Source organism: Trachurus trachurus (genome assembly GCF_905171665.1).
Source record: "Trachurus trachurus genome assembly, chromosome: 2".
Lineage (NCBI taxonomy): Eukaryota > Metazoa > Chordata > Actinopteri > Carangiformes > Carangidae > Trachurus > Trachurus trachurus.
In genome coordinates, this window is record NC_139914.1 from 13156580 (window position 1) to 13174647 (window position 18068).

Below are 18068 nucleotides of genomic sequence, written 5' to 3' on the forward strand. Positions count from 1 at the left end.
CGCAATCGTCAATCTTAGGAGGTTTTTTTTCATTTATTCCCCTGCCCCCCCCCCCCTCCTCTCCATCCTGCCCCTGGAGAGGACCTACACCGCTGGCTTGGGTCTTAAACCCGGATTAAGGCTTTTTATGTAATCTGGTCTCCTCTGGGAGATTGGAGAGACAGCTGGCAACAGAATCCCTGTCCCCTTATCTCTCCAACCTCCGCTGGCCTCAGACCAGCACATCCCTCAGCTCTGCCTCTGCATGCAGCGTAGATTAGAGGCCCGGCGGATTCCTTTTCCAACATACGTGACGTGTGCGTCCAGTTTAAAACCATGAACTCACAACAAGTTCCTGCAGGAGATTTAATGATGAACTGATTGATATATTAGTGGAGCGACATGAAACTGATCAGCTGTGGGTTCATTTTTGGCCCAATATTATACATATTCGACGTATAATGACACAGAAAGATACTCTATTTACATTCCTTAGTCATTTTATAGCAACTTAAACTGAAATATTAACAATTACAAGTTTCATTATGTATAAAATGAATAAATGAATAAAACATGCTCAGTGTTTTCACAGATGAATGGAACAAAAAACAAAACCTTTGTTCACAACCTTGTAAATATGAATTTTTGATGGTTTTCACTTAGGTTTTGTTTTGTTTTTTGGACTGTTGGTCAGATTGAAGACTAAAACAACTCTTCTGGCATTTCTGGAAGTTGTCGTCCGCTTATTATTTGTACACTTTTATTCTATTTTCCGATCAATGAACAAAAAAGGGGAAACTATTTTGACAAAAACGTGACTGAACCTCCGATCGAGGCGTCTTTGGTGTGAGGATTTCCTGCTTTTCTCGCCCTCGGCTTTTATATATCCATCCATTCTTGTAGAAAATACACTGGAGGAAAAGAAGCTCCCACTCTTCAAAGCCAAAGGAGATTGTTCACAAACTTGCATCATCTTTTTGTTTTATCAAAGCATTCGCTGGATGGTTTAGTCTTGTTTTGAGGCAGCAGCAGCAGCCACACTGGCCCAGTTCAGACCATTAAACCACCATCACCTGTCTCACACTGACCCACGCACTGACAGATTTATATCTCGACACGGTGACAACAAGGTCAAACAAGCTGATAAACCTGCACTGAACCGTTCATTCACCACTGCATCCTGTGAACTGAGCAGCCTGGAAACGTTCATCTTTTCTAATTAAACGCACACAGCAGGTCGAGTTATAATTTGCTGCCTAATGAGCTGAATTCATTTTAATCATGTCAGAGTTTTGAAATACTCTTATTTCTTACCATGCAGCTGCAAATTAACAGTTGCACAGGGAACAGAGGTGATGAGGGAGACAGCAGATATCTTTTTTTCCATTTTCACATAGCAACAATGACTCTGATTGGCAGACGGTGACATTACCTGTCCTGTCTCTTCAGTCAAGGTCAGACGCTTCAGGAGCTTCTCTGTCCACACGTCACCCTTCACCAGGCTGCAAGGCTGATATGTAAAGAGAAAATTATATGTTATTCATCAGATATGGAGTCGTTTGCATGTTTCCCTGCATAAGTTTAATCATTTTATCAAATGCAAAATGTACAAACATGCAGCTTTGCATTAAATGTGACATTTTAATGTGCTTTTTGAGCTAAATAATATGAAATATCCACCACTGTTTTAATGTTATTGCTCTTTAATGACGGTTTACATCTGTATTTGCATGTAACAGAGCAAAAACAGGACGTTTATAACATAAATTCCTTAAATGAATGCTTTTAAATGCTGCTTCAAACAGTCGCCGGCTAATTTAATTAAAATCTGAATATTTTATTTACATTAATTAAGGAGCTTATGAGCCAAAATCATTATTGAAGCTTAATAAACGGAGTCAGTGCAGTTTCCTACTATCAGCGTGATTCCTCCAGTATAACAGAGTGTTATCAGTTATAGAAAATGAGTCACAGTCATTTACATTCTGTGATATTTCTCATCTTCTTGAGCCACGTTTAAATCCCCGTGGTCTGATCCACTGTTCTGGAGTCAGACTGCAGGCTGCAGCGCCCTCTTGTGTCCGCTCTGAGGCATCGCCGCGACTCATTACATCACTTGTCAGGCAGAATTTAGAGGGGTTCCAGCTGAAAGGGGCTTGATAAAAATAAATACAGCGCTTGTTCAACGTCGGATGGCTCATCTCGTGACTGAGGTGACATATGCTGACCTACATTCCTGTGGCGAACGTGCGTGCGTTGCATCACAGCAGAAAAGGAAGTGTTTGTGTATATTAATCATTATTACAGACAGATTATCATATTTTCTTTTCCGCCCTCGGGGCACAAATCAAACGCTGCGCCCTTATTAACCCCTTTATCTCCCTCTTTCTGTGACTAAAACACTCCTCAGCTCTCAATAAAATCTACATTTGCTCACATTTGATATTCATTTACGTACTAACAACGAGATGAGAACACACTGACACACACACACCGCCCACCCACCCTGTTTCTCTAAATGAGGATTAATGCCTGAACAAATCCAGGTTTTGCTCCCCGCTTGTTCGCTAAAAACTACAGAGTCCAGCTGTTTCACAGAATCACTGAACTTTTTTTTTTATTTTTATGGATGAGAGTAGATTCATAATCTGTGTAAAGACTTAGCAGGAACAAACAGCACAGACAGCAGAGGGAATAACAGATCAACACAGAATAAGACACTTTATGTGCTTTTTAATATTATATATATATATAGATACACTAATATTAAAGGGATAGTAGCATTTTTTTAAAGTGGGGTTGTATGATCTACAAATAGCCCCTAAGTACTTTAATTGCAGTAGAAGACTCTCTGCACTCCTCCCGTTAGCAACGCCAGCCCATAATAGCCCTGCCCAGAGATTTACAGTACAACATATATTCTTGTGAACAGACCCAAAGAAACGGCCTATTTTCACGGCCTAAAAGAGGTTTTACCTGAAAAAAAAATACACAGTTCCATTGTTCACTATAATATTTTTTTTTCCAGCCCCTCAAAGTGCAGGAAAAACACAGTTTTATTTGGACCTAACCAACTGCTGATCGGCGGGTGCTAACCCTGGGCGGAGGGATACGTGAGTTGGTTAGGTCCAAATAAAAACTGTGTTTTTCCTGCACTTTGAAGGGCTGGAAAAAATTATATTATAGTGAACAATGGAACTGTGTATTTTTTTTCAGGTAAAACCTCTTTTAGGCCGTGAAAATAGGCCGTTTCTTTGGGTCTGTTCACAACAATGTATGTTGTAAATCTCTGGGCAGGGCTATTATGGGCTGGCGTTGCTAACGGGAGGAGTGCAGAGAGTCTTCTACTGCAATTAAAGTACTTAGGGGCTATTTGTAGATCATACAACCCCACTTTTAAAAAAAATGCTACTATCCCTTTAATCAGCTGATTCTTTATGTGTTTGTTTATTTATTATGTTTCTTACTTTGTACCTGTCAGGTGACCGGTTGGCCGACTCCACCATCACACTCGCGTTGGCCCTTGAACTCCTCTCTCTCGTGACCACGCCCCTCATTCCTCCACATCCAATCCCGACATGGAGCCCATCAAGGTCCAATCAGAAGGTGGACTGAATGTGACCCTCACCATCAGGCTGCTGATGCACGGCAAGGTAACAAACAAACAGACAAACAGAGATTCAATTTCCTATTCTATAACTTTCTTTCTCATAATTATCTGTCACAAAAAGAAAACGGTCCCCGTGGCAAAAAATACAACTAATGATATTGTTGTATTGTGTTTCTGCAGGAGGTTGGAAGCATCATAGGAAAGGTATTTATCTTTATCACCTGCACAGCAAACAGACCATGTAAAGCATCATAATGCCTGTAGGAAACACACCAAGCATCTCAACACTGTTCCTTTTCTTTTCTTTTGCTTCCAGAAAGGAGAGACTGTGAAGAAAATGCGCGAAGACGTGAGTTTAACTTTTCCCGAAAACAAATCTCTCACTCTTTTAGCAGTCCTCAAAACTGTTTTTGTCTTTTAATCATATGTTGTTTTGTCCTTTTTAGAGCGGTGCCCGTATCAACATCTCAGAGGGGAACTGCCCTGAAAGGATAGTCACCATCACCGGGCCGACAGATGCCATTTTCAAGGCCTTTGCCATGATCGCCTACAAGTTTGAGGAGGTACTAGTTTAATCCAGGGCCGTTGTATAGGGGAGAAAGGTGATGATAACTCTAGGGGCCCAGCGCCCAGTGGGGCCCATAAAAACCCCCAGTAGTCTAATCTTTGTATGACTGATTTATTCTGCGTAAGACCCTGACTAATACTCATAGTACACTGTAAAAACTCAACATCTTTCCAAGAATATTTGTCTTATTTCTTGTCCAAATGTCTAATTTCTAGTCAAAACTAATCTCTTTCCACTTCAAATAAGACTCATCACCTAAAAAATAACTTTTTTTAATATCATTTTCACTTAAATTCACAATAAATAGAAAAATCTGCCAGTGAAAGTAAGTTTTTTGTGCTTGTAATAAGGAAGAAAAACTTGTTCCACTATCAGATTTTTTCTACTTATTCCAAGTGAAAATCTGCTTGAAAGAAGTAAAAAGTGTCTAAAAACAAGCTACTTTTAATATGATGAGTCTTATTTTAAGTAGAATGAGATTTGTTTTGACTAGAAATGACATTTTGACTAGAAATAAGACAAATACTCTTGCTAAGATACTTGAGTTTTTGCAGTGTAATGCTGCATTAGCATCAAAACAAAGAAGGTTAAATAAAAAACGATAATACATACGTAGTCTAAGAAAAAAAAAGGAAAAGTTAGGGGGAGGGGCCCACTTTAGTATTCTTTAAGGGGGCCCAGAATTCCTAGCAACGGCCCTGGTTTAATCCACTATATATGAGGCCTATATATAAACAGAACTACAGTAGTAACACCACACTGTGATTCCTGCTTATTTCCAAACCTCTAAACCTCAAAATTAATTATTTTAATTCAAACTAACTGAAGGAAAAAGTAGCAAATCCTCACATTTGAAAAGCTGCATTCAAGAATAATGAAATAAGAAATAAAGTTTGGTACTTTTAGATGAAAAATGACTAGAATAATAACTTATTTCCCCACCAGTGGTGTAGCTACTGTACCTGACTCATTTCTAAATGGAATACAAAGCAGACTTGGCCCAGTTACGTACTGTAGGACAGAAATGTGCTGATCCAACCTTGCAGCACCTTTTTGGAAAAGGGCCAGTGCCGTGTTTAAACTGGACGTTTTACGAGCTGGACCGAGACACTACACATTAACCTGGCGCAAAGAAATGAATATGCATGAGCCGAGGCTGAGGGGAATAAACAGAACCCCAACCGCACATGGAATAATTAATGCTTCACTATTTCATTCTGTCTTCATGAAACTAAAAATAAGTGTGGATTAATGTTTAAGAAATGCAATGTGTTTACTTTTCACCACATAAATCTACAAAGTTTGTCATTATTTGCATGAAGTTGCACTGAAATGAAAAGTAAGGGATGAATCCAGATATGTACAATAATTTGCTCCATTTCACTGCTGATGTGCGTTTAAAATAAAGTAAACATAATGAAAAAGCTGCACACACTGCCTGCAAATGATAAATGTAGTTCAGCAAATATAAATGTATATTACATCCATAATATTTACACTATAAAACTGATAAAACCCTGCTCTCTGCTTCCCCCCGCCCCTCAGGATATAATCAACTCCATGAGCAACAGTCCGGCCACCAGTAAACCCCCTGTAACCCTGAGGCTCGTTGTGCCGGCCAGCCAGTGTGGCTCCCTCATCGGCAAAGGAGGCTCCAAAATCAAAGAGATGAGAGAGGTAAGAGTATCAACACACACCTGTCTTGGACTGAGAATTAAAGGGATAGTTCACCCAAAATAGAAATTATCTACTCACCCTCATGTATTGTGGACTAAGGGCTGGGAGAAGTTTCAGAGTCCTCCGTGGCTTCTCTGAGTTACAGGGGGTCTCGGCGTAGCAGTGCATGTCCATATGACGGTTGCAAATGGATACCAACTGTCTTCGTAACAAAAAGACACACCAAAAAACATCCAAATACCTCCATGCTGCTCGTATGTAATGTCCGTCTTGTATTGAAGCCCCGAAATGCGAAATTGTCCCGAAAAAAATTACATAAGTCTATGTTTCAAGCTTGTTTTGTAGCAGAAGCTTCAATACAAGACGGACATTACATACGAGCAGCATGGAGGTATTTGGATGTTTTTTGGTGTGTCTTTTTGTTACGAAGACAGCTGGTATCCATTTGCATCCGTTATATGGACATGCACTGCTACGCCGAGACCCCCTGTAACTCAGAGAAGCCACGGAGGACTCTGAAACTTCTCCCAGCCCTTAGTCCACATGAGGGGGAGGAGATAATGAGGAGAGAAATTTCAATTATGAGTGAACTATCCCTTTAATTAATTATATTTATAAGTTTATTAATGGTATAACCACAATTATTCTCCATGTAATCTTTCTAAATCCCACACGTATTCATATAGTTTCTATTAAAGCTTGAAGTGCAGCATAATCCTGCAGAGTGTAATATAAAGCCTGGAGATTATTCTGCTGCCTCATCTCTAACTCTGACTGAAGTTGATTAAACGGGGAAGTGGGATGGAAATCGCTCTGCTCATCGTTTTTTTGTGTTTTCGTACGTTTTTTTCTCACCTCTAGTCCACGGGGGCGCAGGTCCAGGTTGCGGGCGACATGCTCCCCAACTCCACGGAGAGAGCGGTGACCATCTCAGGGGCCCCCGAGGCCATCATCCAGTGTGTCAAACAGATATGTGTGGTGATGCTGGAGGTACAGTATAGATAAAGACAAAACAGAGGAAACATAGTTAACAGTGACAATAATAAACGACATACTGGGAATACAGAAGAAAACAGTACGATTTCTCTTTTAAAGGGATAGTTCACCCAAAATTCATATTTCCAGGGTTCCTACAGCTTAAGCCAAGATAAATTTAAGACTTTTTAAGACTTTTTTAAAGCCACTTGAAATGAAATTTAAGACCGACTTCATAATAAACACAAATACAGAGAGAAAAAAAAAAACACCTCATCAATTACATAGGGTTAGGGACAATTTTACCCACTTTCCTATGTGATCCAAGGTAAAGTGACTGCTACATGAACATTGGATTGTGTCTCTTTCCAGCTGTCCTTTCAAAATAAATGCATAAAAATTAATTACAACCATAAAATACCACTTACTATGTGTTAACATTTTTAAGACTTTTGAAAAATTGATTTAAGACATTTTAATGCCAATTAAGGCCTTGTTTTTAGATTAATGAATTCAATGCCTTTTAAGACTTTTTAAGGATCCCTAAGAACCCTGAATTTCACTCATCATCTACTCACCCTCATGTCGACTAAGAGCTGTGAGAATTTTCAGAGTCCTCCGTGGCTTCTCTGAGTTACGGGGGGGTCCGCGAAGCAGTATTTGTCCATATAATGGTTGTGAATGGAGCTCACTTTTCTTTCGTCCAAAAAGACACACCAAAAAACATCCAAATACCTCCATAGTGCTCGTCTGTAATGTCCCTCTTGTATTGAAGCCCCGACATGAGAAATTGTTCCGAAAAAAATTAAATAAGTCTATATTTTAAGCTTGTTTGTAGCGGAAGGACTGTGAAAACTCTGTGGACTCTGAAACTTCTCACAGCTCTTAGTCGACATGAGGGTGAGTAGATACTGTAATGAGTGAAATTTGAATTTTCGGGTGAACTATCCCTTTAAATCAGCAGGAGCTATATGTTAACTTTATTAAAGCTAATAACTGAATATATATTACACAGTCAAATATGATTTTTAACACAGTTATGAGTCTGATTTACTGTATTGACGACTCTCTGATGGTTTATTCTTGTGTTATTTTCTGCTACTATCGATTCACTCCCGTTTGATTTATTATTATAAGTAATATGCAAATCTTCCCATCACTGTACTGCTAACACTTTTACATTCCCCTTGTCCAGTAGCTTAACAAATACAGTATATGGCACAGATTGTGTTGCTAACTGCTCTCCTGTGGTGAAACATGTCAGGAAACGTCGGCTCTCTGTGGTCACAAATAATAAAATAATCACCGGGGTTTTATTTATTTACAATGCGCTGTTCCCCGCTCCAGTCTGTTGATCGGTGACCGCCCGACGTGAGCTCACAGCTGCCGCTCCACACGCTTAATGCCAAAACATGTCGGCAGATTTGTCAAGCCATTGATTGTAAATAAAAATACCCCCCCTCCTCTATGAGATCGATAACACAAGGTGCTTATTTTGCTGTTCCTGACCTCTGGAGAGCTGCGTTCAGGGCCGTTGTATAGGGGAGAAAGGTGATGATAACTCTCGGGGCCCAGCGCCCAGTGGGGCCCATAAAAAACCCCAGTAGTCTAATCTTTATATGACTGATTTAAAAACTCAACATCTTTCCAAGAATATTTGTCTTATTTCTTGTCCAAATGTCTCATTTCTAGTCAAAACTAATCTCTTTCCACTTAAAATAAGACTCATTACCTACAAATTAACTTGTTTTTAGATCATTTTCACTTAAATTCACAATAAATAGAAAAATCTGCCAGTGAAAGTAAGTTTTTTGTGCTTGTAATAAGGAAGGAAAATCAGATTTTTTCTACTTATTCCAAGTGAAAATCTGCTTGAAAGAAGTAAAAAGTGTCTAAAAACAAGCTACTTTTAATATGATGAGTCTTATTTTAAGTAGAATGAGATTTGTTTTGACTAGAAATGACATTTTGACCAGAAATAAGACAAATATTCTTGGTAAGATACTTGAGTTTTTGCAGTGTAATGCTGCATTAGCATCAAAACAAAGAAGGCTAAATAAAAAACGATAATACATACGTAGTCTAAGAAAAAAAAAAGGAAAAGTTAGGGGGAGGGGCCCACTTTAGTATTCTTTAAGGGGGCCCAGAATTCCTAGCAACGGCCCTGGCTGCGTTGTCCCTGTTTGGCTCTAGTTCCTCACATGGGAGAAAGACTCAGACTCACTGTGAGCTTGTAGATCAATGTCACCACTGGGTTACTGCTTCATATCAAAGCGCTACACATACACTACACATACACATACATAGTTGTGTCTATTTTTCATGCACCATTAATTTTAACTTAAATCTGCACAGCCAGTTCTCCAACATTGGGCCTTCATGATGGCACCAACCATGGATGCTAGGAGATATGTGACATGATGAGTGTAAGTCTCTACACTGTGGATTTGAATAGATGCTAGTATATAAACTGCAGTGTGTTGAGTCATCATTATCCAGTTGAAAGTGATGTTGCAGGTAAATCCGAGTTTAGTTGTGCACTGAACCACGATTTTGGACATTTTCTGTCGGCATGAACACACAGTGAAGTGAAGAGCACTTTTGTTTTGAGTGTCACAGGCCGTCTTCCCTCAGGCACTGTCCCTGCTGGTCTCACTTTATGCGACTTCTTTCTTTCTTTCTCTCTTTCTGTTCCTTTTCTTCTTTCTTTCTGCTCTAACACTCTCACCCCTTCTTCTGTCCCTCACTCTCTCCTCCTTTGCTCTCCTCAGTCCCCACCGAAAGGTGCCACCATCCCCTACCGCCCCAAGCCTGCCTCCACCCCTGTCATTTTTTCAGGTGGCCAGGTAAGAGCAGACCCACTGGGGGCGTCCACAGCCAACCTCAGCCTCTTACTGCAGCACCAGCCACTGCCTGTTAGTGTCGCACCAGGTTTTACTCACTCTTCCTCACTCCCTCGCCCTTCCCCCCCTCCGCCCCTCGACTAGCATGACCCCCCCCCCTCCATCACTGCTGTTTACTGTGCCCCCATCCCTCACCGTCATCCATCACCTCCAGCCACTTAGTGCAGAACTGGGATAAGTGACAGAAGTCTTTAAAGGACAATTCCCGGGCAAATTCAACTCGGGGGTGTATTGTCCTATAGGGGTGGGAGAAAAAAACAATTCACAAAAATATTGCGATATCTTTTTTGACGATTTTTAAATCGATTTTTTATGTTTTATTATTATTTTTTTAACATTTTTTTTAATATTGTGTAATGTGCATTTGTTCGCCTTTTTTACATACAGAGAGTCCAGGTTTTGAAAAGGGTTTAAGTTCACTTTATAATGGAGTATGTTAATTTATAGGCTCCTACAGTATTTGTGTGCAGATAAATGTTAAAAATGCTAAAGACTAAAAATCGAGAGAATCGGCAATATCGTAGTAGAATCGCAATTTAAATCGAATCGCCATCCAAAAAATCGTAGAAGAAACGAATCGGGAGAAAAGCATATCGTCCCAGCCCTATTTTCCTAACATTTTAGGTCTAAAAGAAGGAATCTGAAGATTTGCAGGCTGTTTCCATCCCTCAAAGCTGCAATTTTTTTCCACAGACAGCGTCAGATGGCGACTCAAACATGCACCCAGAAGTTTATTTACTTCAAGCAAGCCGACATGTTTGTAAAACTAGATCTAATTCAAAGTCTCTCTCTAGTTTTATCTTTTATCTATCTAATCTTCAGATTCCTTCTTTTAGACCTAAAATGTTAGGAACATACACCCCGAGTTGAATTTGCCCGGAATTGTCCTTTAAGTCTGCATCAAGCTGTTTGTTGGGGAATCGGCCAACTTACCTTTTAATTGATGAGAACGGGGCCAGTGCAGAGATCCCAGTGTTCTCCATCAGCAGGACACCGTGTTTAACCTGAGCAGGCAAAGACAAAACACCCTGAATTTAGCTAATGAAGTGAATATTTATGAGTATTTATCTCCACAGACTGTTTATATTATGGACCAGCAGAGGTAAACACATTTCCATTTAGAGAAGGAGGAGAAAACATCAAACTACAGACTAGAAAATAATCAAAAATACAATAAATACAAGAAAATGCATTTTCCTTTGCACATACTAAAAGGAAAATAATGTTTCAAAGGTCATAATGTTTGCAAACTTACCCATAATAACCTCTGTAGATGTCTGCAGCAGGGCTAAAGTTACTTCCCATGGTGACAGAGGTAGGGAAGCAAGCTGGTGATTGGCTGCAGCCTGTGTGGACAGGTGGGTGACTCAGGTGAAGGAAAACTCAGTAGGGACACCTAGTGGACTGGAGGAGAATGACAGGAGATTGATATTTTCTTAGATAATCTAATATTATCATATCTATCTTATTATTTTATTTGGAAACTAAGCTGCCGATTTTGAGATATAGAGACAATCATAGATAAAATCACATAATATAATGAAATATACTAATTATTCTGTTAAATAAACAGGGAATCTGATGCTTTTGCAGTAAAAAATCAAACATTTAGATTTTTTACATGCAGAAACACAAGAAAATATTTAAATCAGTGGATCATCATTTGTTTTTTACCCCAAAAACTGCTCGATTCCTCTGAGACGATCTCATTCTGACTCTGGACGTCTGAATTTAGCCCAGTTCTGACCTCTGTGGCCTCTATAAACGACACATCCAATAGGTCACATCACATTCCTCCTCTCAGGGACCCTCCTCTGGTTTCCCCCCCTCCACACCCTCCCTGTTGCCTCCCCACTGTCTGCGTCCTCCCTTATTGATTTAGTTCAACTGGATCTGATTGATGAATAGCAGGAGAACAGTATGACAGGGAGTCTATATAATAGTGCATGACTGTGTTGTATTATGTTTATGAAAAAAAAACAGCTGGTTAAAGGGATAGTAGCATTTTTTTTTTTTTAAAGTGGGGTTGTATGATCTACAAATAGCCCCTAAGTACTTTAATTGCAGTAGAAGACTCTCTGCACTCCTCCCGTTAGCAACGCCAGCCCATAATAGCCCTGCCCAGAGATTTACAACATACAGTGTTGAAAGAAACGGCCTATTTTCGTGGCCTAAAAGAGGTTTTACCTGAAAAAAAAATACACAGTTCCATTGTTCGCTATAATATAATTTTTTCCAGCCCTTCAAAGTGCAGGAAAAACACAGTTTTTATTTGGACCTAACCAACTGCTGATCGGCGGGCGCTAACCCTGGGCGGAGGGATACGTGAGTTGGTTAGGTCCAAATAAAAACTGTGTTTTTCCTGCACTTTGAAGGGCTGGAAAAAATTATATTATAGTGAACAATGGAACTGTGTTTTTTTTCCCAGGTAAAACCTCTTTAAGGCCGCGAAAATAGGCCGTTTCTTTGGGTCCGTTCACAACACTGTATGTTGTAAATCTCTGGGCAGGGCTATTATGGGCTGGCGTTGCTAACGGGAGGAGTGCAGAGAGTCTTCTACTGCAATTAAAGTACTTAGGGGCTATTTGTAGATCATACAACCCCACTTTTAAAAAAAATGCTACTATCCCAGTTTAAGTTGTAGAAATGTCAGTTATTGTGATTTTTCAGTGTTAAAACTTGATTTAATTCAGCCTGTGTTTGATTGGAAGCCAGTATTTTTTGTGTTGTTGCTGCGATGACGTAACGAGATAACAATAAGCTCTTCTCCTCGTGTTTGCAGGCTTATACCATTCAAGGACAGTACGCCATCCCTCATCCAGATGTGAGTGCTAACCCCATGAGGCAGTCCACACACTGCACCTACAAATCTCTCTCTCATCTCTCTCTTTGAGTTGCAGGCTCTTCTTGCTCTCTCTGCTCCTTTACTTATTAATATTAATTGTTAATATTAATACAGATTTTTATTTTTTCTGATATGTATTTCCTGTAGCTTCTCTAACTCTTCTGACTTCTCTGTCTGGAAGTTAAACCTCATGGGGCTTGGCCTGGCGGCGGCGGGTGGTTTCCCTTCGTCTCCAGACCCGACATCGATCGACCATATCCCAGCATGCACTGGGGTTTTCATTTCTACAGCATCTGAAATGACAAAAAAAAAAGACTTTTTATTTAAGAGCAGAACCAGAAGAAAACAGAGACTATGGATTAAAGAGTCAGATTTAAGAGTCTTTAAAGATTAGTCTTCATCTCCTTAGACCAGTGGTTCTCAACCTTTTGTACATCAAGGACCCCTAAATTGACACAAATTAGACCACGGACCCCCATTGGACCAAATTTAGAAGTAAACACCAGAAATACACAAATATTTGTTCTGAGACTGAAGAACATTACTTTTTTATACTTTTAAATTAGGGCCAATGAATTTTTGGAAATATTATAGAGAAATTTCTGGAAAAAAGTGGTCCAATTCCTCCAAAAACATTTAAACATTTCTAGGAAGAAGTGGTAAAAATTCTCTAAAAAAAAGTAAAAACTAAAAAAAAAAAAAAAGGTTCTTTAAAAAAAAGTGGTAAAATTTCTCGTAAAGAATTTTCAAAATGAAAAGGAAAAATTTTCTAGAAAAAAGTGGTAACATTTCTAAAACAAAAAAGTTTTTTAAAAAATCTAGAAAAAGTGGTAAAATTAAAAAAAAAAACTTCTAGAAAAAAGTGGTAAAATTTCTCGTAAAAAAAAAAGTTCAAAATAAGAAAGTAAAAATTTTCTAGAAAAAAGTGGTAAAATTTCTAAAACAAAAAAGTAAAAAAAAAAATCTAGAAAAAGTGGTAAAATTAAAAAAAAAAACTTCCAGAAAAAAGTGGTACATTTTCAAGAAATAAATTGGGGACCCCCTTCAGATCTCCCAAGGACCCCTAGGGGTCCCCGGACCCCACGTTGAGAACCACTGCCTTAGACAATACTCTTTATTCACATCTTTACTGTGGTGAATTAGTTTTAAAAACCTTCTCCTGACACTGATTGACACTGATTCTTAGCAAGAATATTCCTCTTATTTCTAGTCAAAATGTCATTTCTAGTCAAAACAAATGTCATTCTACTTAAAATAAAGACACATCATATTAAAAGTAGCTTGTTTTTAGACACTTTTTACTTCTTTCAAGCATATTTTCACTTGGAATAAGTAGAAAAAATCTGATAGTGGAGCAAGTTTTTCTTATTACAAACACAAAAAACTTACTTTCACTGGCAGATTTTTCTATTTATTGTGAATTTAAGTGAAAATTATCTAAAAACAAGTTCATTTTTAAGGTGATGAGTCTTATTTTAAGTGGAAAAGAGATTAGTTTTTACTAGAAATGAGACATTTGGACAAGAAATAAGACAAATATTCTTAGAAAGATGTTGAGTTTTTACAGTGTACTATGAGTATTAGTCAGGGTCTTACGCAGAATAATTCAGTCATACAAAGATTAGACTACTGGGGTTTTTTATGGGCCCCACTGGGCGCTGGGACCCTAGAATGATCATCACCTTTCTCCCCTATACAACGGCCCTGATCTGCTCTAATAAGATAAAAAGAGTCTTCACTGTGCAGTTTAGTTACAGTAATTTGTTAACAAGCATCACATCACACCCAGTCTCAGGCCAAGTCCTCTATGAGCTCCTTCTCCTCTTCTGTCCTCTTCTCTCTATCTCTCTCTCTCTGGGTCTTCGTCCTTCACCTGTCTGTGTTGTTACTTCTCCTCAGATCCTCTCTTTTACTCTTGTAGCATATTTCGGAAACACACCTGTACGTGTGCGTGTGTGTGTGTGTGTGTGTACGAGCGTGTGTTTGAGTGCGTTTCTTAACGATGACCTCATAGCTCTGCTGTCCTCCTCCTCCCCCCCTCAGCAGTTGAGCAAGCTCCACCAGTTGGCTATGCAGCAAACCCCCTTTACCCCCCTCGGACAGACCACCCCTGCCTTCCCCGGTACGTACCCACCTACACGACCACCACCACCACCCTCTTTACCAAAGCTCCTTCTCTTCGTTTTTACCTGTAGAGACAAACACATTCTCTTCCTCCTTTTTTTCTCTCTTTCTCTTCTTTTCCTGTCTCTGTCCTTTCTCTTTTTCTGCTTCTTCTTCTCGTCGTTCTCATGGCCTGCTGGTGGTCTGCTCTTGTTGGTGTTGAGGTTTCTCTTGTTTTCCCCCCCGTTAGCGTCCTTCTTTTTTTTTTTTTTAAACGACTCACACTGCAAAAACTCAAAATCTTACCAGGAATATTTGTCTTATTTCTAGTCAAAACAAATCTCATTCTACTTAAAATAAGACTCATCACAAAGTAGCTTGTTTTTAGACACTTTTTACTTCTTTCAAGCAGATTTTCACTTGAAATAAGTAGAAAAATCTGACAGTGGATCAAGTTTTTCTTTCTTATTACAAGCACAGAAAACTTGCTTTCACTGGCAGATTTTTCTACTTATTTCAAGTGAAAATTTGTTTGAAACAAGTGAAAATTATCTAAAAATAAGTAAATTTTTAGGTGATGAGTCTTATTTTAAGTGGAAAGAGATTAGTTTTGACTAGAAATGAGACATTTTGACAAGAAATAAGACAAATATTCTTGGAAAGATGTTGAGTTTTTGCAGTGCAGCCGCTTCAGATTGTTTCCTTTTTCTCACTTAGAGATTTAAACAGCCAGTGGATGTGTGTTTTATCTTTCTAGAGTATAGGCTTGGCTCTGTGCTGAGCCAGACTTCCCAGTGACACAGATGCCACTGGTCAATAGACAGGGAATGAGAAAAGAAAGAAAAAGAAAAGAAAAACCCTCCAGGACTGCACTTCATCATTGTTCCTCGCTCCTTAAATGTGCCAAACTCTATTTTATGTCCTCTCCCTTCCCTCTCTGTCTGCTTCCTGTGTTCAGCAGCAGGTCTGGATGCCAGTAACCAGGCCAGTACTCATGAACTCACCATTCCCAATGATGTGAGTACATTTGTCACGTGCAAAAAACGTCCAATCCTCCATTTTCCCTGACAGAGATTAATTCTGAACAATCCCTAAGATGACGCCGTGAGTCAAAATGAAAGATGTATCATTTTGTAAACTGAGAGGAGTGTTGTTGTTGTTGTTGCTGCAGAAATGTACCACCACACATATTATTCAGCAGTTTGGATCATTGGTGCCAATTTGTCAAAGCCACTGCCAAAAAGGAAAAACGGCTCTTTCAAAGTGAAGGCACATTTACAGACCTCATATTAGAGGCGGTTTAATGAGGAATTAGATTAATGAACTCTTCATTGATCGGTTCAATCACAAAATAAAATCGGCTCCAAAACAGCAAAAACTGCTACCAAAGCTCGAATTGTTGGACCACAATGTCAAAAACGGTGGTTTATTATCTTTTAACATGGCTTCCTGTTGAAGTTTACAGCGATTCAATGTGACAGCAGCAGTTCAGCCGCAACTATTGAGATCTCCTTTTCCTCCCACAGCCAAGATAAAAACACAGCCAAAGGCATCTGGCCCCGTAAAGTGAATGTCCTTAATGGAAAAGACTGGTTGGAGCCAAGAAAAGGAGAATTAAAGTTATAGCCGAAAGCTGACAATGCTCACATTCATCCACATCCCATCAAATCGGGGCTCGAGATGTGTGTATTTATGTCTGTTTAATGCGTCCTGGCCATCCTAAGTGCAATCCCCATTTTCTTCCCAGCTAATAGGCTGCATAATCGGACGCCAGGGAACCAAAATCAACGAGATCCGTCAGATGTCTGGGGCGCAGATCAAAATTGCTAACGCCATGGAAGGGTCATCGGAGCGCCAGATCACCATCACAGGGACCCCCGCCAACATCAGCCTGGCCCAGTACCTCATCAATGCAAGGTCAGGGTTGAGTTTGTCACGGTGCTGCTTCTGTTTTTGAAATGGCCCAATTAGCCGCTCGCGCACATCGTCCGCTGTCTTATCTTAATGAGCTGGAAACCTCTCGTCTGTCGGCGTTTATCTTTGCTCGTTTTTTAATATTTCATTGCCTCAACTTATTGTTGATGTTGCTGCTTTTTAATTCCCTGCACAGCTCTATATTGATTTGTTGTGATGTGATGTAATATTGCAAAAAGCAGCTAATTACAAAGTGCTCTTAATGTAGAGATAAATTAAGTTAAGTTGAGGTGGCAAACAGAACTATTTGTTTTGCCAAATTCTAACTGTACTGAAAGAGAAAAAGTACAAAAATGCTTGTCTAAATCTGGAGTTAAAGGGATAGTAGCATTTTTTTTAAAGTGGGGTTGTATGATCTACAAATAGCCCCTAAGTACTTTAATTGCAGTAGAAGACTCTCTGCACTCCTCCCGTTAGCAACGCCAGCCCATAATAGCCCTGCCCAGAGATTTACAACATACAGTGTTGTGAACAGACCCAAAGAAACGGCCTATTTTCACGGCCTAAAAGAGGTTTTACCTGCAGGAAAACTGCAGTTTTTATTTGGACCTAACCAACTCACGTATCCCTCCGCCCAGGGTTAGCGCCCGCCGATCAGCAGTTGGTTCGGTCCAAATAGAAACTGTGTTTTTCCTGCACTTTGAGGGGCTGGAAAAAATTATATTATAGTGAACAATGGAACTGTGTATTTTTTTTTCAGGTGAAACCTCTTTTAGGCCACGAAAATAGGAGTGTGTAGAGAGAGTAGCAGTGCAGAGAGTCTGCTACTGCAATTAAAGTACTTAGGGGCTATTTGTAGATCATACAACCCCACTTTTTTAAAAAAAAATGCTACTATCCCTTTAACTATCCTCTACTTCTTTTATCTGTAGGTTCAGAGACGTGGCGGCCATGTGGAACGACCCATCTTCCATGACCACATCCTGAGATCCCTGACTGGCTCCTCCGTTTGGCCCTTTCCAATGACTGACTACCGCAGACAACCCTGATGAAGCCCTTCGGACTCTGGCTCTGGCTCTCCGAAAAAAGAAAAATAAGGAAAAAAAAGAAAAACCTCGACCACCTTCCCACCCTGGTTCAAAAAAAAAAAAATGCATCAGGGAGGGCTGGGTGTTCACTTTCATTTCAGAGAGCCAAATTAAACATAACAAAAAAAGAATTACAAAAAAGAAATTCTCTGTTGATTAGGTTTTTTAGAGAACTGTTGAAGCATGTTGAATGTTTATTAGGAACAACTTGTGTTAATCTTTCTTTCTTCTTTTTCTCTCTCTATCTATTGCTTTCTCTTCCTCTCTGTCAGTGCTGCGTCATAGAACATCTTTTAAAAGTATAAGAAGTACTAGTGAAAAAAAAGATTGAACATTTTCGTAGAGCGTAGTTTATTTGCATATTACAGCTGCTCAGTGATGCTATCGGCAGAGTGTGTGGTGGGAT

The 18068-nt window shown here is 39.5% G+C and overlaps 1 protein-coding gene across 2 annotated transcripts; it reads left to right on the top strand.

Annotated features, from left to right (window-relative positions):
• Window positions 1-3557: 3557 nt before the first annotated feature.
• LOC310998987 (poly(rC)-binding protein 3-like) lies at window positions 3558-17561 on the top strand (the record flags this gene model as incomplete). Of its 2 annotated transcripts, none has more annotated exons than XM_083989267.1 (12): window positions 3558-3632; window positions 3770-3793; window positions 3906-3938; window positions 4036-4152; window positions 5703-5834; window positions 6696-6824; window positions 9581-9724; window positions 12495-12536; window positions 14604-14679; window positions 15625-15677; window positions 16408-16577; window positions 17507-17561. In XM_083989267.1, 12 exons carry the CDS (start codon window positions 3558-3560, stop codon window positions 17559-17561), a joined length of 1050 nt encoding a protein of 349 aa, XP_083845393.1. The 2 variants fall into 2 exon arrangements, with proteins under 2 accessions (XP_083845393.1, XP_083845394.1); XM_083989268.1 differs by having other exon boundaries at window positions 9581-9655; window positions 14601-14679.
• Window positions 17562-18068: the final 507 nt, after the last annotated feature.